Here is a 20,311-nt window from a genome sequence, read left to right as displayed (position 1 = left end):
TGTATTTTTCCAGCTTTTGAAATTTGTTTTACATTTTTGTATGTTCTACCTGCTCTCCATAGAAATGTACCCGCCAGTATTTGTATCAAAACCAGACCCAATGACTTTATATGTGGGAAAACAAGCTGTGTTCCAGTGCTCACTCACTGGATCCTCGCCCATGGAAGTTGTCTGGCACAAGGACAACATAGCCATCTCCTCCGAAGGAAACTATGTCATGAAATGTGAAAAGAACAAGTATTCGCTTTACATTAAAAGTCTTGATGTGACTGACCATGGAGTGTACCTGTGCAAGGCCTCCAACAGTGTTGGCACTGCTACCTTTACTACAGAGCTCAAGGTTATCAACAAGCCCAGCTTTGTTAAGACCATTGAGCCAGCGTCAGTTGCTGTCAATGATCCTCTGAGGCTGGAGTGCCAGGTGGACGAGGACACTGGTGTGACCGTCACCTGGACCAGAGATGGCAAAAAAGTCCACCAGAGCATGGATTGTAAAGTGTCCTTTGAGGACAAGGTGGCTGTTGTTGAGGTTCCCAAGTCCAAACTGAAGGACTCTGGGAAATATGTGTGCACAGCCACGAATGAGGCTGGGAGCTCATCCTGTGAGGCTGTGGTAACAGTTCAAGGTAAGATCTTAGAGACGATCTTTCCGTTAGCTCTGATGAAAACGTAAATCTCTGACATAAGCTATTGGATTATTGATGACAACCGTTTTCAGCCAAATGCAAGCTGACGCTAACACTATGCACTGCTATCTTCTTGTCTTTTCTTTCGCATTTCTTTTTCGCACTTTTCTGTCTTGGTTAATTGTCTGTTTCTCTCTTTGACAATGATCTTGGTGTTTTTGAACTAAACACTCCTTTCAGAGCCCCCTACCTTTGTTAAGAAAATGGAGCCTAAGATTACATGGAAACAAGGCATAGCTGCACGCTTACAGTGTTCGGTTAAAGGATCGCCTGAACTTCATATCCACTGGTTCTGGAATGAGAGAGAGCTTAGTGATGGAGAGAAATATAAAATCTCTTTCAAGAGTGGAGTTGCTTCTTTGGAGATAATGAACCTCGTGGTCACAGACAGTGGCAGTTACACCTGTGAGGTGTCAAATAACGCTGGCAGCGAGAGCTGCAACACCCTTATCGCTGTTAAAGGTTTGTCAAATCTTGCATTTACTTAACACTTAGTGTTCAGTTCAGAGATCCTTTGGTATTAACTCAACTCTTTACCTACCCTTTGACTCCCAGAGCCACCATCCATTAGAAAAGAGCTGCAGACAGTAGAGGCGGTAAAGGGAGCAGCAACTCAGCTGGAGTGTGAGATCATGGGAACAGCTCCTTTTGAAATTAGCTGGTTAAAGAATAAGAAAGCCATCTCCAGTGATCAGAAATATAAAATAATCTTTGAAGATTCCTTGTCAAGGCTGGAGATCAAGACGTTTGACAGTACAGATGTTGGAGATTATCAGTGCGTCATATCCAATGATGTGGGGAAAGTCACCACTAAGGCCTTGGCTAAACTTAAAGGTTCGTAAACCTGAGTTTAACAAAACTTTTATTGACTGAGGCTTAATCTCATTCTTCAAACTCAATATTTAACTCTTAAACTGTCTTTGTAGAGCCACCAACTTTCACAAAGAGGGTTGAGAGTGCGACAGCAGTGCTGGGAAATACGGTAAAACTGCAGGGGACCATTAAGGGCTCAGCTCCCATCACTGTTAAATGGATGAAAGACTCTGAAATAATGAGAGATGACAGTTCAAATATCAAGATGGTGTTTGAGAACAATGTTGCTAGCTTGACGATATCAACAGTGGCCATCAGCCACGGTGGCAAGTATTCGTGCCAAGCTGAGAACGAGGCTGGCCAACAAAAATGTGAAGCTACCTTGACCGTGCAAGGTCAGTTGACACCTTTGATACAGAGATACTTATATTTTAGTTCTAGGTTGTTGTGCCTAAACCCTTATATCTTAATGACTAATGGGTCTGTCTTATCCCAGAACCTGCCAGAATCGTAGAACCTGCAGAGTCCATTAGTGTGACTGCAGGTGATTCAGCCACATTGGAGTGCACAATTTCGGGAAGCCCAGAGCTTAAAGTGAAGTGGTTTAAAGACGGGAAGGAGATGATCAGTGGCCGGAAATATAAGATGACTCTGAAGGACAATGTTGCCACCATGAAGATTCTTACAGCAGAGAGAGGAGACACTTCAGAGTACAAGATGGAGGTGTCGAATAAAGTTGGGAAAGCCGAGTGCACGTGCTCAGTCACGGTCTTAGGTTAGCTCCTGGTTTCTGCTTCTTTAACATTTGATAACCCTTATGCTGTTTTACAATTTATAAAAGTATGACAATCTAATCCATAGTTGTTAATCTTGTTTCTAACTAAAAGGTTACGCAGTTTGACACGGCTCTTTTTACATGTTTTGGGATGTACAGTTAGCTAAAGTCTTATAATTGAAACGTTGCAATGGACTTTATTATAAGTAAAGACAGTGTGCGGAGTGTCTGTTGTTTTTAGGTAAACTGTTTTAATGCATGAGATGTTTTTTCTTCAACAACCAGATCGGATAATGCCCCCAACTTTCACCAAGTCCCTGAAAAGAGTTGATGGTAACATTGGTAATGACATCTCCATGGAGTGTAAACTGTCTGGGTCCCAACCCATGACCATAGCTTGGTTCAAAGACGACCAGGAGGTCACGCCTGGATCCAAATTCCAGCCTGAATTCAAAGATAACTCTGCTACAATGAGAATTGTTCGGCTGGAGAAGGCTGACTCTGGAGTTTACAAATGCAGAGCCACCAATTCAGCCGGCTTTAAGGAAACCAGCGGCACACTCTATGTCAAAGGTTAAGAACGCCTGGCTTATGTTGTGCCTCTATTTGTTGTGTGCAATCCTTGAATGATTTCATGCTAACATGAAATGCAATCTTTGTTTTGTTTATGGCCTCCAGAGCCCCCAGCGTTCACAGTTAAACCAGACAACCAGGATGTTATACCAGGAACCACAGTTTCCTTCAGAACTGCCTTCACTGGAACAGCTCCTTTAGCTGTAAAGTGGTTCAGAGAGGAAAAAGAGATTGTAACTGGAGACTCATATTTCATAAAGAAAGATGCCTCTTCCAGCTCTTTGGAGCTTCACTCAGTAAAACCCAGTGACTCCTCAAAATACACATGCCAAGTATCCAATGATGCTGGGAAGGTGGACTGCACTGCAGTCCTCTTTGTGAAAGGTGCCCGTCTTCAGTATTTTGTGCAGCTGCATGAAAATGTCTTGATATCAATATCTTTTGATACTAACGTGATGCCTTCTGTCTGGTAATAAATGTTAACCTCTTCTCTTAGAACCTCCTGTGTGTGTGAGGAAGCTTGAGGCGACCAAGCTCATCACCAGCGGCGACTCTGCCAAGCTGGAGTGCAAAGTGACGGGCAGCCCCGTCATCAGTTTTACTTGGTTCAAGGATGCGATGGAGATCAGCTCCAGTCCTAAATACAAAATGACCGCAATTGACTTAGTGGCATCTCTGGAAATAGTCAACTGCACGGTAGAGGATAGTGGAGATTATGTCTGTGTGGCGTCCAGCGAGGCTGGTAGTGACCGCTGCAGCAGCACAGTTACAGTCAAAGGTTGGTTTCAGGGATTTATTTTCACTCTCAATAAAGTAAATGAAGACTTTTATTGTGACGTTGAAGACAGTTTGCTTTTCCTCTGTTCAAATGTGAGATCATTTATCCTGTTGAGATGCCACGCCCTCTGGTGGACAAGGACATAACTGAGAACCACTGGTGAGACTATGGCTAAAATAAGTCGTGGCCTCTTCATAGGGTAAACACTGAGGATGTCTCACCCATCATTAGAGTTGAAGAAGTCATTCAGAAAAAGCATCTTCAACTTCACAATAAAATTCTTTTCATTTGGACTTTTTATAGTTGTGTAATTGAGTGTGATGTGCTGACAAGATCGCTGTTTTCTTCTAGAGCCACCATTGTTTGTGCGTAGTTTGGAGCCCAAAGATGTGGTGAAAGGTTCTGAGATGATGCTGGAGGGCCAAGTCTCTGGCTCCGCCCCTTTCACTGTGTCATTTTATAAAAACACAAAGCCGATTAGGAATGACAAGAGACACAGGATCACGGTTAAAGATGACCTGATAGCCCTGCAGGTGCTGGCAGTAGAGGCAGCAGATGTTGGTTTGTACCAATGTACTGTTGAGAATGAAGTTGGTGGGGCTTCCTGTGATTGTCAAGTAACACTCAAAGGTTGGTTTAGATTCTGTGGACTTATTTTTAAATGAACTTTTCTGCTACCATTTTAAAAAACCTACATTATACATCTGCTTTATATCTGTATTTGGACAGCCTCGCAAAGCTTCAGTCTGACCTGGCAGCACTCAGTGCGCATTTACGTAAGCCAGTAAAAACACAGAGCACCATCCATAGACTCTTGATTCAGATCAAAACAAATCTTTAATAAAAAAAAAAATGGCTTTAGGAAAAGGAACAAAGTCGAGGGATCCCTCTTTTGGGAAGCACAGACTTGAAGTAAATGTCGGTATAAATACAGGGTAGACAGCAGACACCTGATTGAACAAATATGCTTAATCTCTGGGTGGTCATTAGTCAAAGGTTAGTAGATTTCTCCAAAACTTGAACAAGATCATTTTTCCTTGATAATCTTGGCAGAAATACATCCGCTCAGTCGGGTTTCTTTTCACAAACAGTATACTGTGCATTATTTAAAATGATCCCTTGGGTCAGGAGTTCGGAGACGCGGCCGTCGACCACTCACAAAAGCTCAAAATGTGTCGGGCTCAGCTGATCCTCAGGTGTTTTTTTTTTTTTTTTTAAGCCTGAGCTTGCGGGTTGACGTCTGACTTTGCGAGGCTAATATACAGTAGAGAAGCCAATAATATTCATATAAATTTTTCCCTTGTAGAACCACCATCATTTGTGAGAAAGTTGGAGAACCTCAGTTCCTTGGTTGGCAGCGAAGTTACTCTGCAGTGCGTTGTGAAGGGCTCAGAGCCCATGACTGTGTCCTGGATGAAAGACAACCATGAGCTTAAAGAGGCTGAAAACATTCAGATTACATATGAGAACAACAAGGCTGTGGTGCACTTTACCAACTTACATAGCAAACATGGCGGCAAATACTCTTGCCAGGTGCACAATCAGGCCGGGAGCCAGACGTGCTCTGCTGTGTTGACAGTCAAAGGTTGGTTAAGATTCCTGAGAATTCTAATTTGAAACAGAATTCTTTCCGATGGTGCGTTTAGGCAATCCTTATCAACTTGGAAGGTCGGACAATTATCTAAGTTTACTCGCAGGAAGTTACCATCCAGTGGCAAATTACCAAACCAATGGCAAGACTTTCCAAGTCCTGCCCCTTTTCACTCATTGCTCCAATAACAGTTGAACAAGCTTGGACTTGGCAGAATCATGGCTTACACTTTCTTGTTCTATTCGGGCCCCCAGGAGGTGCAATTTTTGTAGTGGCCAAACCGTGGAATTACATTGGTCAGGTGATGCCATGTGGCCCAAAAACACTTCTCCCACATATTTACATAGCAAAAGAGACATCTGTAAAGCAGAGGACATGTTTTTTTTAGCGTCACAACCCCCTCAAAATGACTCGTTTCACCATCAGAATTTGATCCGGTAACATTTTACAACATTTAGAAAGTCCGACTGAATGATTTTCTCCCCATTCAAGCTGACAGAGCACTAAACCAGAGGTAGCTTGCTCAGCAGGTCCAAGTCTGTTGTGTGCCTGCTTTATTGCCCGCACCACATGGAAGCAGTGCTGATCATCAGGGTAATTTTATACATTGCAGTTGAACTGTTTTGACTTCATGCACCATTGATCAGCTTTTATAGGAATGAATTGGGCCCTGCTTCCAATGCTGTATCCAGGTCTCTCTATACATCCATGGTTATACTTTGATACACTATGTGCGCAACTCATCTATGTTGAAAAGAAAACCAAATTTTTAAGATGGTTAAAAGATGTGGCTGAGGGACTGTCAGTCTTCATGGACACTTGCATTGTATAAAGTCTCATCTTCACGTAGCTGATGTTAGCAAACGCCAGCTAACTAGCTAGCTAATGTATAGCTACACTAAGAGGAGTTAGCCTAATGTCAGATCAACATCAGCCAGGTTTGCTTTCTCCTTATTTCTGTGATAACGTTAGAGAGACTTGGAAAAGGACAGATAGTTTGGTTGCTAATGTGTTTTTTTAATTTTTTTTTTTATTATTGACAGCCAGAGAAGATCAAGACCAGCGTCCCTTTGTTTAGATTTTCTCTGTTAGGCAGAGGTGGGACAAAGTCATTGTTTTACAAATTACAAGTATGTCTCAAGTCTAACACCTACTGAGCAAAATCGGCATCGCCATGTTTTGTTGTGTCAAGCTTGTCCAACTTAGAAACAGTAATGAAGGGGACGTGACTTTTGAATCGGCCAATTGCGCCATTGAACTGAAAAAAACTCTCCATCTGACTTAATTCAATAAAGGCTACATGTATAGATTTGTCCAGACTGCTAACGAGAGCAAATGATGGACTTTATGTTCAGCCTTCATTGTTTACTTAACCAAATTTTCCATTGGTGATGGATTCACCATCGACCCGAAACCTTAGGAGTTGATAAGGACTAAATGCATCTCTAGTATCTTAAGTCTGTTATTGGCTTCAGTTCTTGGTCTGTCACTTTGTTGTGGTAAATCAGATTTGAGATTGTTTGCTGACTTTTTTGTTTGACGTCTCAGAACCAGCGAAGGTCACGGAGGAGGCAAAGTCTATCAGTGTGACTCAGGGCGATCCGGCTACACTAGAGGCCAGGTTCTCAGGCACAAAACCACTGAAGGCCAGATGGCTGAAGGCTGGCAAGGAGCTGACCTCAGGCCTGAGGCACAAAATACAGAGCACAGACACCAGCTCTGTGCTGAAGATTAATAAAACTGAGAAAAGTGACAGTGGTGACTACACCTTTGAGGTTTCAAATGATGTCGGACAGAGTTCTTGCGATGCCACGCTCACCATTCTTGGTCAGTGCCTAACGCTAGAACTTAACATGAGTTGTGTTTAATAACAACTTACTTTGAACTTTGCTGCTCACCTCTTTTTTTCCATCTATGTCAGATCAAATTATTCCACCATCTTTTACAAGAAAACTGAAGCAGACAGAAGGTATCAAAGGATCATTCGCTCATCTGGAGTGTCTTGTTTCCGGCTCCCTGCCGATAACCATACAATGGTACAAAGATGAGAAAGAGATCCAGACTGACGAAAAACACAAATGCACATTCTTTGAGAATGTTGCTTTCCTGGAAATCTCTAATCTTGACAGTAAAGACAGTGGCAGCTATACCTGCATTGCTAAAAACAAGGCAGGAACCGTCCAATGCTCTGCGATCTTATTTGTCAAAGGTTTGAGCAAAATTTGAGTTTTGTGGTATTTAACAGTCGATTGATGTATCTAATTAAAGTATAGCTACACAGCTAAAAGGATCTTTGTGCAGCTTTAACAAGCATTGATTCGTTTTTCTCTTCCAGAACCACCGTGCATTCTCGAAAAGCCTGAATCCATGAATGTTTTGCCTGGCTCAAAGGTCCAGTTTAACGTACTGTTCTCTGGCACGCCGCCACTGACCACCAAATGGTTTAAAAACAAGAAAGAGATTTTATCCAGTGCCGACTGTAATGTGATCAAAGACAACACCTCAAGCTCACTGGAACTCTTCTTTGCCAAAACTTCAGATTCTGGAGAATATGTCTGTGAAATACAGAATGATGTTGGCTCCACATCATGCCAGGCGACACTCTTTGTCAAAGGTTATCATTCTTTATTTGAAACTGAGCCAGTAAATATGTCTCCATCCATCTGTTCTTTTGGACATTTAAACCTTTGTCATGTCAGCAAAACCCTAAATTGATACACTTTAGGTCATGGACCCTCTTTTGATAAAATTTCACTTTAGAGACCTCTGTCTGACAAGATTTTGGTTGTTAAATATGTTTCAGACCATAATTCTATTGTTATCAACCACAGTTGAGGAGATAACCGTTGAAGAAGTGAAACCTGTGATCAGGACAGTCAGTGGCTACGGTAACATGATGGCTTCTCATTCAGAATGGAATAAATCTGAATGAAATCATTCGGAATTAAAGTTTTCCCAGGTAGTTTACATGAGAAATATTCATTCCGAATGAGGGTTTACATGGGAGATCAGTTAAATCGCCTTTATTCAGGTCTGCGCAAGGTTTGGGGCAGGGAAGGTTTCTGATTGGATAGGGGGCGGGGCGGATGTTATGTGTTTACGTTTACCGGAAGAAAACACTGTAGTCCTCGCTCCGGATAACAAGATGCTTGACGACGCCGTTCTTAGTGCCTTTTTCGGGCTTGTTTTGCTTATATTCTTGAAGCAGCAGTATGACAACAACCTTGCTCTGCTAATGCTTCGTCTGTTGAGGAGGAGAAGAGAGGTAGAAGGTCGAAGAAGGAAGATAGAAGACCGTGCTTTGGCATATGGAAACCGGTGAGTGCAACGAGTCCGACTGCTCTATCTCAGCCCGTTGATATGCGCGCTAAATATGCCATCATGCCAAAAGGGCAAGGAAACGAGCATGCGCAGAAAGACCGGAATGAACTTAAAGAGGAATGAGCATTTACATGCACACAAAATTCTTTCATTCGGAATGACAAACGGAATAAACCACCCCCTTTAATGGGATTTAATTTGCAATCGGAATGACCATTTTTCAATCGGAATGACCGTTTATATGACCACTTTTAATCGGAATGGCCTTTCATTTCGAATGAAAGTGGAATTAAACTGTCCATGTAAACGTACTGACTGTTATGACTCTTACCCACCTTGGACTTTATTCTATAGTGAATTAAATAGTGAAAATAAACTATTTCCTATTTTTCTGGGGACCCCTGGACAACACATTCTCACTTTGACCTTGTCACGTATCGATGTTTGGTTATGGACTTCCACGTTGAGTTATGATGTGCAAGTACCCTGGATGCCCTGGTTGTTGAGGTTCTGGGATGCCATGTCAGCCTGTTACATGCAATTGTCTGTTTTTAAAGTTCACTTCTGTTTTCACAGGAATTTTACAGTTTCTTTCAAAATAAACGCACTACGTTGGTAGAAAACTGTGATTTTTTCCTTCAACAACAAATGTACGTGGTTAGGTTTAGCCAACACAAAAACATTGTTGGGTTTAAGAATAAACAACAGGGTTTGGCTTCAATCTTACGGGAAACAGTGGCCTCCCTGGTGACAGTTGGTGGTTATTGGACCCATCCACCACCCCTCCCACTCTACTCGGACTTGCACCACCTTAATTTTCGTTGTTGTCCCGCCATATTTCCCCCTGACGCCACCAGCCATGTATCATGCTGACGTGAAAGGACAGCTTTTTTTGTCGTATCAGACACTGGAAGTCATTGACCAAGCACCAGATTTTGACTTCAGAATAAGACAAGGTTGTCCTGGAACTCCCTCAAGGTCCCCTGAGAGTGCCCAAACCTCTGGTTTAGAGCCACTGTGACAGAGTATTGATTGGGATCTGCCCTTTAATGAAACAAGAAGAAAAAGAGGTCATCCATACTGCACTGTATATATGACCCTTTGTAGCTCTGTTTTTGGAGAATCTCTCCATACTTACAACAGCTCCAACATGACAGCAAGGAATTCCACAAAGGTTCCAAAATGCTTTGCTGAACTGTAAAAGTCAGTCAAAGAGAAACTCCTGTTATCCTCTTCAGGGTATTCACACAAAAACAACTGATAGAAACACTTTGCTTAAAATGTCAACATTTGGATGGAAACATATACATTGTCAGCTTTACAGAGATCAGAGTATTCCCCTGGTTGTCTGGCTCATCATGACATCTAACTTTTTATTTTGTTTCTTAGAACCCCCTAAGTTCACACGAACACCAGCTCGTATGTCTGTGGTCCGTCCTGGTCAGAGTAAAGTGTTTGAGTGCCAGGTGACTGGCACACCTGAGATAGACATCTACTGGTTCAGGGAAGGTTCTGAGATCAGCCCCAGTGACCGATACAAGATGGTCTTTGTTAACTCTGTGGCCACTCTGGAAATCTGTGGGCCTGATACCAAAGACAGTGGGGTTTACTACTGCGAGGCTCGCAATGAGGCCGGCAGTGAGAGCTGCAGCATGGAGCTCAAGGTCAAAGGTTAGTTGTGTCGAAAGACATGGTGTGCGCTGTGCAAGTGTTTTAAGGATATAGGAATCGGATGCAAGTTTCCCAAACATCATGGAGGCCTTCTCAGATTATCTGCAGAACAGAACTGTATCTCACTGATTTCAGTTCCAAGTTTAAAAAGATTTTTTTAAAATTGAAAATCACTATTTAAAAAAACGGGGGCATCCTTTATAAGGACTAACTGGCCCAGCAGATTGCTTAATGGACCTTAAAGGACCAGTGTGCAGGATGTAGTGGCATCTAGCCGTGAGCTTGCAGACTGCAACCAGCTGAATATCCCATCCCTCACCACGTGTGTAGTAGAACCTACGTTGGCCTGCAGGTAACACGAAAAGGATGAAAAGGATGGATGGATGGATGGATGGATGGATAGATAGATATGGTTTGTCTGTTCTGGGCTACTGTAGAAACATGGCAGTGCAACATGGTGATTTCCGTAGACAAGGACCTGCTCCCGATGTAGATTTAAATGTCTCATTCTAACAAAAACACAATGATTCTTATTTTCAGCTGATTATATACTAAAGAAAACAGACTGATTATATTATATTTCATGTCTGACAATACATCCCCCTAAATCCTACACACTGGACCTTTAAAAAGTTCCAATTCTGTGCCAAACCGGCTAGAAACATTTCTATGGGAAACTTTGCTTCCAAAAGTACCGTAAAACTTCAATTAAAAGCCTAGTCCCATTTACCTGCCTTGCAAGGCTACACATTTTGACAAGTAAAGGCCTGTCTCAATTAGAGGCCTGGTCTGGGTGCCAAGCAGTTCATTTTTATAGAAGTTCTTTGGATGTATAAAACCGGGTTGTTGGCTACCTTAAATTATGTGTCCATTCCTCATTTACGCTGTAAGTTATTCATTCTCCTTTAGTCTGCAAGGGTCCTCTGATCGAAAAAATCAAAAGGGTTTTTCATAAAAATGTATCCAAGTTGTGAGTATTGTTTTAACAGGATTTGTGTCAATATACCGGGTGTTGTAATCCTCAAGTTTTGTAACGCTCTCTCTGATGTGCTGTCTGCTGGAGCTACGTCAAATTAATGATTCATAATTGTTATATTATCTGAGGCCTCATTTTATACAAGTATTCATACTTAATATTCAAAGTGGTTTAAATAAACAATTTGATTGTTTTCCTGATCTTCACACATCTTCACACTTTTGTGTGAAAGATTTTAAAGGCCTGTCCCAAATATAAGCCTGCTGGGTTCAGTGATTTAAGCAAATAATTGAAGTTTTACGGTACATAAACTACTGATGGAGTCTATCTGTGGCGTAAAATTTTTTGACAAAAGGTAGGTGACATTTTGTTTCCTCTCACCTCAGAACCGCCGTCATTTATTAGAGAGCTGGCTCCAGCTGATGTTGTGAAGGGCTCCAGCGCCTGTTTTGAGTGTCAGGTCGCTGGGACTGGTCCTTTTGAGATTACGTGGCACAAAGATGCAAAGGAGATCAAACCCAGTGCTAAACATGGCTTCTCCCAGATGAATGAAATTGTGGGTCTAGAGGTGCACAAATGTGATGCTGTAGATGTCGGTGAATACCAGTGTACTGTTGCTAACGAGGTGGGAAGCTGTACTTGTAAGACTACGCTAAAGCTCAAAGGTTTGTCTCATCATAAATTACAAATCCACATTTTGATTGTAAGAGGTGATAACTGACTGTTTATTTTAACATGTCATTGGTTTTGTCTGATAGAACCACCAACATTTACCAAGAGGATTGAGAACACTGCCACTGTTCTGGGTAAAAAGGCAGAGTTTCAGTGTGTTGTGAAGGGTTCTCCTACTCTCTCTGTACAATGGCAAAAAGATGAGAACTGGATTTTGGAGGATCCAAAGATTGAGAGAACATTTGAGAGCAATGTGGCAACTCTCAGGATTCCTGCCTGTGAGGCAACGCACAGCGGGAAATACACCTGCCAGGTGGTAAACGAGGCAGGGCAGGATAAGTGCTTTGCCACCCTAACGGTGCAAGGTATACCCGTGCTTAACCAATCATGGTTTTCATATCTTTCTATGGTCCTAACTTTGTTAGAAACGTTATGAATGTTTGACTTTGCTTTGCATTGTAGAACCTCCTCAGATCACAGAGAAACCTGAAGTGATAAAGGTTACAGTCGGAGATCCAGTCAATCTGGACTGTAAGGTAACAGGTTCCCCTGAGCTTAAAGTGAAATGGATGAAAGGTGGCAGGGAGCTTCAGTCCATCAGGCAGTACAAGCTGACCTTTGAGAACAACATCAGCAGCCTAAAGATTCAGTCCGCTCAGAAAGAGGATGAAGGAGAGTATCTCTTCGAGGTGGCAAACCACATCAGTAGCTGCACCTGCAAAGTCAAAGTGATCGTACTAGGTTGGTTTGAAAAACATAAAACTGCTGTGGTACATAGTGACATGTTGAATAAAGTCTAACTGCTTTCTTATTCTTTTGGTAACAGAACAAGTAATTGCACCAAGCTTCATCAAACCCCTCGTAGACATGCAGGAGATTTTGGGCTCCTTTGTTCATATATGTTGCAAAATATCTGGTTCCCACCCCATCACTGTGGAATGGCAGAAGGAGGGGGCCAAAATCTCTAGTGGTATAAAACACAAACTCATTCAGCAGGACAATTCTGTGTCAGTTGAAATCGAACAGCTAGAGAGATCTGACGCAGGATCCTACTCTTGCAAACTGACCAATGCAGCAGGAAGTTGTCAGTGCAGCGGATCCCTCATGGTTAAAGGTTAGACTATGCATTCCATTGTGATTGGTCATGCAATCCTTAATCAAAGGTGAGTACCTCTTTAACATGGTCCGTCTTGTTCTCTTCAGAACCTCCCAGCTTTGTGACATTGCCTGAGTCCCAGGCGGCTCTACCCAACAGCACTGTACGCTTCAAAGGCACATTTAAGGGAACCCCTCCCTTCACGGTCAAATGGTTCAAGGAGGACACAGAGCTCATGACCGGGCCCACTTGTTTCACAGGGCTGGAGGGGCTGTCTTGCTTTTTAGAGCTCTATTCAGTGGGTGTCACCCAGAGTGGAGTTTACTCTTGCCAAGTCAGTAACGATGCTGGCTCTGTACGCTGTAGTGCAGACTTGAAAGTCAAAGGTTTGACTTGCATCTTTTCAATCAACTCTTGTGTGGCTGTGTTCATCTACATCTGCATTGCTGGCTGAAACTCGTGATTCTCTGTCACATTTTCCCAGCTTTTGAAGCCTTTCATTGTTACCATTTGAAGCTTTTTCACTGTTGCAACTTCTCATCAAGAACTGTTTGTTGCCTTTCTGATACACCTGCATTTTCCACAATCATCGCATCTCTGTTGCTAACCCATCATTGTCAGCTCATCTCATCTCCTCACCACCTGCCTGCTCTAACAACAACCGTAAGTTTCCCAACATACCTCAGTAGCTAATATGTCTCATTTCGGCTTTGCAGAACCACCTGAGTTTGTGCTGAAACTCCCTGCCACTAAGTTTGTGAAGCAGGGTGAGTCACTCCGCCTGGAGTGCAAAGTCAGTGGCACAGCCCCTCTGAAAGTGACCTGGTACAAACATGACACCAAGGTCACGGATGGGGGCAACTACAGGACATCATTTGTTGACTCAGTGGCAGTCCTGGAACTGCTCTCCACCAGCTTTGATGATGATGGAGTTTACACCTGCGAAGCTCAGAATGATGCTGGCAGTGTCAGCTGCAGCACCACACTTACCGTGAAAGGTCAGCCTCTCACTGACTTCCTCTTCATCATTCATTATTCATGGTCTGACTTATGCACTGGCTGTTCAGTGTGTTGGAGTCGTAGTCAAAGTTTTGTTGTATTGCTTAAAGCTGAAATGCGTAACATCTTTAGAAGTCCTTTAAATCGGGATGGTATGATATGGTGCACTGGCCGGCAATCGGGTCCATCAGCTTGTTGGATTGCCCATGCGTGAACATTTTCAGTCAAATAAACAGCTCAATATAAAATCCTCCAAAATACTTTAGCTGTAGTCCCAACAACATTTCACATTTAATCCACAGTCTTTGTTGTAGTCCCAGCAAATTTCCACATATCGGCTATCTTAGCTAAAGTTTCATCATCTTTCCACAACAGCTTTATGTTCGGTTCACTTCCACAACTCCATCTGGACTGTAGCTTTAACATCCATCTTTACCCAAAAAATCCACCATGTTAGCTGTAGTGCCACCAAACAATCACAAGTCTGCTAACAGGAAGGTAGTTCTAACCAATTCCACATCAATTCTGCTATCTTAGCTGTAGTTTCAAGAAATTTTTACAACTCGGCAGCCTTGACTGTACCTTTCAAGAGCGTGGCGGCAGCTTGCATCTGAGGTTGCTAAGCAACCTCAACAAGCACCGTAAGATAGTCTGTTTACCTGAAATCCTGAGTGCAGAGCTGATCTTCTTCCAGGCACTGTTTATTAAGTGTGTAGGGCTATTGTCTGTGGGAGAGATGAAAAGCTGTGGCAGTCCTGCACCGAAATGATCAACCTTTCCGTATTTGTCACAGACTGATATTTATGGAAGAAGGGAAAAATATCTGTGACTGGTTATTCCTCGTCACATGACATGCGGTGCATGCTGCTGCATTCCAAAGGTTGAACTCCGTTTATCTCAGAGTGCAGCCGTCACACCCTAAAAACGTCTACATTGAAAACGATGAATTTGAGGGCGCAAATAACGCGACATGTGTACGACTCCTTAGTTGTTTTAGTTGTTACATGATCCTTCTACAACAACTCCACCATCTCAGCCTAACTGGACCTCCAACAACTTCCCAAAACAACGTCGCTAGGTTAGCTGTAGTTCCATCAAACATTCCCAAGTCCGCCATCTGGACTATAGATGGATGAATTCACTGCTATCGGAGTTGTACTTTACACAAATATTTACAACTCAGCAGCCTTGACTGTAGTTCCAACCACCTCCCCTCAGCAACACGCCATCTTAGCTGTAGTTCCAGCAAACTTCCTTAACAACGCCACCATCTTAGCCTTGGGCCTTTTGCCACTTCCAAGTGTGACAGGACATGACATGTTACGGATTTCAGCTTTAAGATTTCGCCATGGATTCTTTTCCAGTGTATGCCTCTTTAACAGTTTCCTGATCTTTTTGTAGACCCACCATCTTTTGTCAAAGTACCTCAGCCCATTGAAGGGCTTAAGGGTAAGGACGTGAGTCTGTACTGTGAGATGAGTGGTACAGCTCCGTTCCAGATCACCTGGTTCAAAGACAGGAAACCTCTGATGGAAAGCAGGAAGTATAAGATGGTGAGTGAGGGCAGCTCGGCTACGCTGCATGTCATTGGGATAGAGCCCACGGATGCCGGCGAATACGAGTGCAAAGTGTCAAACAGTGTAGGAAGTGACACCTGCCAGACGTCAGTTAAACTCAGAGGTCAGTAGAAACTGCGATGGTCTCAAATGGAAATCATAAGCATTCCATTTTCAGGTTATTTTGTCACCTTGCTGACTTTGCCTTCTGCGCTGTTTTTCTCCTCTTCTCAGAGCCACCGTCGTTTGTGAAGAAACTGTCAAACATGACAGTGAATATGGGAGAGGAGGTGACCCTTGTGGCCACTGTTAAAGGCTCTGAACCCATTACTGTGTCCTGGGTTCAGGACAAGGATCACATTCTCAGGGACGGTGACAACAGGAAAATCACCTTTGAGAACAACCAGGTCGCTCTTAAAGTGTTTAAGGCTGATGCAACCACGGCAGGCAAATACACCTGCCAACTCAGAAACGATGCTGGGAATGTGGAGTGTTTCGCTAACTTGACTGTTCTAGGTTCGTAATCATATAATTCTCTCTTTCTCTGTTCCCTGTCAGTTTTTTTTTCAACCTTCTCTCCTACAGGTTTGATTAAGAACATGTTCTGCTTCCTCTCTGTTGATTTCCAGAACCCGCTATGATCGTGGACAAGCCTGACACTCTGAGCGTGACGGCGGGCGATATTGCCGCCCTCGAGGTCAAAGTGCGTGGAACCCCAGAGCTCACACCAAAATGGTTCAAGGATGGTGTCGAGCTGGCCTCTGGGAGGAAATACAAAATCTCATTTTCTCAGATGATTTCCAGCCTAAATGTTCTCTCTGCTGAGAAAATGGACTCTGGAGAATATACGTTTGAGGTTATGAACCAGGTCGGGAAGGACCTGAGTAAAATTAATCTCACTGTCTTAGGTTAGTGTCCTCCTCATACTTGGACTTCGATTACTAGGGATTTAGTTACAATACCAAAATTACTGTAGATATTTTCTCATTGTTGTTTTTATAACTCACTTTAAGAAACATAGATTTCTACAAACAGTGGCAGATCTAGAGCATTTCAAATGGTGGGGTAGGCAGGGGCCACGTGGTTTTAGGGATACCAAATATATCAAGCACAACTGTTACATACAACCACCACCCCCACTGGTTCTGTTTCTCCAAAAGACCAACGATACAACAATAAACTGATTTTATTTATTACTTGCTATAAATAATCACAGTCTCCTACCTCTGGAGATAAATGTATGGAAATATTTGCCACAGTTGGGGGGCAAAGGGACACTGCCCCTCCCTTAACCTCCCTTAGATCTGCCATTGTCTACAAACCTTTTTAAAGTTTAACAGAAGCAAAGCTCTCAAATGTTAAAACATCCTTAAACACAAACAGCCATACAAGAAGCGTAAACACCACCCAGTCTAAAAGTCAATAAACTCATGAAAAAATTCTTCACCTGCAAGATGACCATTTGTATTGTATCCGTTACTCACTGGGTGTTACTTAAATCTTCTTTTTTGCCTCCATTGTGAACAGAGAAATCAAAAAAGATGAACATTCATCATGAAACAGAGACCATGTTTGACAACAGCAAAACTATATTACTATATTACTGAAACTATAACCTCTGTTTACAGAGCAGTGGTGTAAGGTACTCGTGATGGGCTCGGCTACACGCTATTATGACCGGCCCTGGTGCTATTGTGCACTATCATCTCGTCACATGATCAGAGACTTGACATTGAATAACATCAACATACGTAATACCCAGCAATAATCATTGCATATCTCTACATGACAAAAAATACCAAAGAAAATAAGAAATTATTAATTCAATTTAACAATGTTAATTATTTGGAATAATCATATAATTTTGTCATAGATGCTACCGATTATTTACAAAAAATTTAAAAAAAACATGACACAGATGGGTTTACCTTTTTCAAGGGCATATATAGCAAATGGCACTGTTTTAATTTAATAAGAGATCTTTGAACACAGGCACATTTTCAAGTCAGCAGTCACTCATGAGGGGCTGCTCTCTCCATGGGCCCCACCACCTCACTGGCCCAGTGCAACCGCACTGCCTACACCGTCTATATTTATGGCACTGTTACAGACTTACACAACTCATGCAGTATAATTCAAGTCTCATTTATCCAGTCATATAATTAATACTTTATAAACACATTTATTTTCACTTAAACACTGCAGTATAATGCTGCATTCATGTGCTCCTTGGATGGTCCCATTTCCTGAGTTGGGAAATACTTCTATAGATGTGGAGATGACATGGGTGCAACAGAGAAGATGTATTTTATTGCTTAGAGCATTTAAACATCATGTCAACAGTTTAAAGCATTTTATTACAAAGTGATTTTTGTCCCAGACTGGTAGCTGCACCAGTTCATCCACTAAAACCACTAAAATATTGCTTTACCTGACAAATGCTATTAAATAACTTTTCCAACTAATATGGGTCACTCTATAGAGACAGCAACTAATGGCTATAATCTAATAGCAAATCACATGAGAAAAAAGTTGACATGCGATATTTTACTCAATAAAAAGTTTGTTACCATCAACCAAACATTTTCCATGGTCCACCATGTTTGTTCATATATGACCTCAGCTCGGCAACTCCAAAGTTTTCGCCCACTTTCAAATGGTTGTTCGGACTTGAGGGAGTATTCACGTGAATTTTACCAGTCAGGAACTAATTTGTCTGATTATTCTGACACTACATGAATGCAGGGTAAAACACTTCTGCCCACGAGTAGCACACCCTCAGCGTGCCTGAGCACATGTGTACGTAAAAAACAGAGTTCAAACACATGCTTGTTTAATATTTTACAATCATTTCTGTTTTTTCACAGTTTCAGGCTACAAAACATGGTATAATTTTGCAATTTAAATGGCAAAATGACATCACCATTATTTGGAAAGCAATTGCCAAAATTCAGAAGATAAAACACCAAAATTTGGAGGGCAATTGCCAACCAAACATTTTCTCTGGTCCACCATGTTTCTTCATATATGACCTCAACTCAGTAACTTGTGTTCCAAAATTTAGTCCACTTTCAAATAGTTGTTCCGACTTGAGTGTTCATGTGAATTTTCCCAGATGGGAACTCGTTTTTCTGATAATTCCGACTGGATAAATGAGACTTGGATTATGCTGTCCGAGTTGTTTGTGAATTTGTAAACAGATGTTTTGATATAGCTTTACTGTTATAATAGTAATAATAATAGTAATAAACTCCATTTATATGGCACTTTTCATACGAGAAATGCAACACAGGGTGCTTTACAATAAGGGCAGTATAGCCACTGAGTGCTTCACATAGAAATAGACATAATGGATATAAAACTATAAATCATAAAATCAAAAGAGTTTCAGCAGCATGAAGTTTAAAAAGAAGTGTACTGTTGTTAAACGTGGACCCTGTTTACTTCAGTCCATCAAGAGTATTTACCTCTTTTGGATTCTTTGTTCACTGAGAGAAAAACAAAGTTTTCTTTATGAATATAATGCAACATGAGGTGAGTAAGTGATCTAAAAATTGGCATTTTGGTTGTGAAGTATTCCTTTAGTCTCACCAGACATTCAGGTCAGCTTTAAGCACTTGACAGTTTTCAATAGTTTGTACCAAAAAGCACAGAGGTTTTATCTCTAGCCCATAATAACAGCACATTTACACTTGTGTTTGTTTGTTGTGATGCAGCATTAACCCCTCGTTTCCTTCCCAACAGATAAGATCATCCCTCCAAGCTTCTCAAGGAAGTTGAAGGATTGTCAAACAGTGGTAGGAACAGCCGGAGAGTTGGAATGCAAAGTGTCGGGCTCCCCACCTTTTACCATCTTCTGGTACCATGATGGGGAGGAGATTCAGAGCGGACCAAACTATGAGATTTCATTCAGCAGCAACAGCTGCTCACTCAGAGTGGCCACACTGAAGCTGTCCGACTCTGGAGTTTATAAATGTAAAGCTGTCAACAAGGCCGGATCCAGTGAGACCACGGCCTCGCTGGTGGTTAAAGGTCAGAAACTACTGCTGAGTAGTTTAATCCACAGCAACACATCAGATTCTATAAGATCATATGTTTGTCCTGTGAGAACCATGTGTCTCTAAAAAGTCAGAAAAACAGCCTGTTTTCAGCTTTGTGACGACGACTTTTACAGCTGATCCAAGAGGGTTTAAAGAGTTGATATATCAACAGATAACAGGTCTGACAGTTATTCACAAATGTCCTGCATAAAGACATCTAGAAATCCATGCTTTTTACTGGACAGGAGGGAACTAAAGCTGTTGGACAAATGAAGTGCAGTAAAAAGTCCAATATGTAACTCTTAGATGTAGAATGAAATGAAAATACTTTAGTAAAATACAAGTACCTCAAATGTTAGTACAGTACTTGTACTACATGATGTGTCTAAGGCTTGTTGGAATTTGGGAAAAACCAACAATAATTTCTGTCTTTGCAGTGTCAGGCTACGAAAAATGGTGTAATTTTTACAATTTAATGCCAAAATTACATTGGCAAAATTTGGAAGGCAAATTGGCAAAATTTGGAAGGCATGTTTCCCTTTAGAAAATGCCAGAAATGAAATTGGTAGAATTTTGAAAATACACAAATTTGGAAGTTAAAGGCAAAGTTAGGAAGACATGTTTTCTTTAAAAATCAAAAATTACATCACCTAAATTAGGAAAATACCCAAATGTGCGAGGCGAAGTTGTAAAATTTTGAAGGCTTGTTTTGTTTAAAAATGCCCAAATGTGGAAAATTGCTAAAATTTGGAAGGCAAAATGCC

The 20,311-nt window shown here is 41.8% G+C and overlaps 2 protein-coding genes across 2 annotated transcripts in view; one reads left to right on the top strand and one right to left on the bottom strand.

Moving 5' to 3' along the window:
* The window catches only part of tgfbr2l (transforming growth factor beta receptor-like), a 397,772-nt gene that overhangs the window by 71,607 nt on the left and 305,854 nt on the right, over nucleotides 1-20,311 (bottom strand). The window lies entirely within an intron of this gene.
* LOC126393462 (titin-like) overlaps nucleotides 1-20,311 on the top strand; it is a gene marked incomplete at its 3' end in the record, with an annotated part of 160,915 nt that overhangs the window by 63,242 nt on the left and 77,362 nt on the right. The window contains exons 45-67 of the mRNA XM_050049647.1: nucleotides 63-626; nucleotides 867-1,148; nucleotides 1,242-1,520; nucleotides 1,613-1,894; nucleotides 1,996-2,274; nucleotides 2,560-2,847; nucleotides 2,953-3,231; nucleotides 3,344-3,625; nucleotides 3,977-4,255; nucleotides 4,932-5,210; nucleotides 6,765-7,043; nucleotides 7,552-7,830; nucleotides 9,927-10,208; nucleotides 11,571-11,849; nucleotides 11,943-12,221; nucleotides 12,319-12,597; nucleotides 12,683-12,970; nucleotides 13,060-13,338; nucleotides 13,669-13,950; nucleotides 15,353-15,631; nucleotides 15,742-16,023; nucleotides 16,137-16,415; nucleotides 19,252-19,539. Of these exons, the coding sequence (XP_049905604.1) occupies nucleotides 63-626; nucleotides 867-1,148; nucleotides 1,242-1,520; nucleotides 1,613-1,894; nucleotides 1,996-2,274; nucleotides 2,560-2,847; nucleotides 2,953-3,231; nucleotides 3,344-3,625; nucleotides 3,977-4,255; nucleotides 4,932-5,210; nucleotides 6,765-7,043; nucleotides 7,552-7,830; nucleotides 9,927-10,208; nucleotides 11,571-11,849; nucleotides 11,943-12,221; nucleotides 12,319-12,597; nucleotides 12,683-12,970; nucleotides 13,060-13,338; nucleotides 13,669-13,950; nucleotides 15,353-15,631; nucleotides 15,742-16,023; nucleotides 16,137-16,415; nucleotides 19,252-19,539 (6,747 nt within the window). The remainder of the gene's footprint in view (nucleotides 1-62; nucleotides 627-866; nucleotides 1,149-1,241; nucleotides 1,521-1,612; nucleotides 1,895-1,995; nucleotides 2,275-2,559; nucleotides 2,848-2,952; nucleotides 3,232-3,343; nucleotides 3,626-3,976; nucleotides 4,256-4,931; nucleotides 5,211-6,764; nucleotides 7,044-7,551; nucleotides 7,831-9,926; nucleotides 10,209-11,570; nucleotides 11,850-11,942; nucleotides 12,222-12,318; nucleotides 12,598-12,682; nucleotides 12,971-13,059; nucleotides 13,339-13,668; nucleotides 13,951-15,352; nucleotides 15,632-15,741; nucleotides 16,024-16,136; nucleotides 16,416-19,251; nucleotides 19,540-20,311) is intronic.

Source organism: Epinephelus moara, chromosome 7, assembly GCF_006386435.1.
Source record: "Epinephelus moara isolate mb chromosome 7, YSFRI_EMoa_1.0, whole genome shotgun sequence".
Classification (NCBI taxonomy): domain Eukaryota; kingdom Metazoa; phylum Chordata; class Actinopteri; order Perciformes; family Serranidae; genus Epinephelus; species Epinephelus moara.
This window is presented reverse-complemented; position numbering and strand designations above follow the sequence as displayed.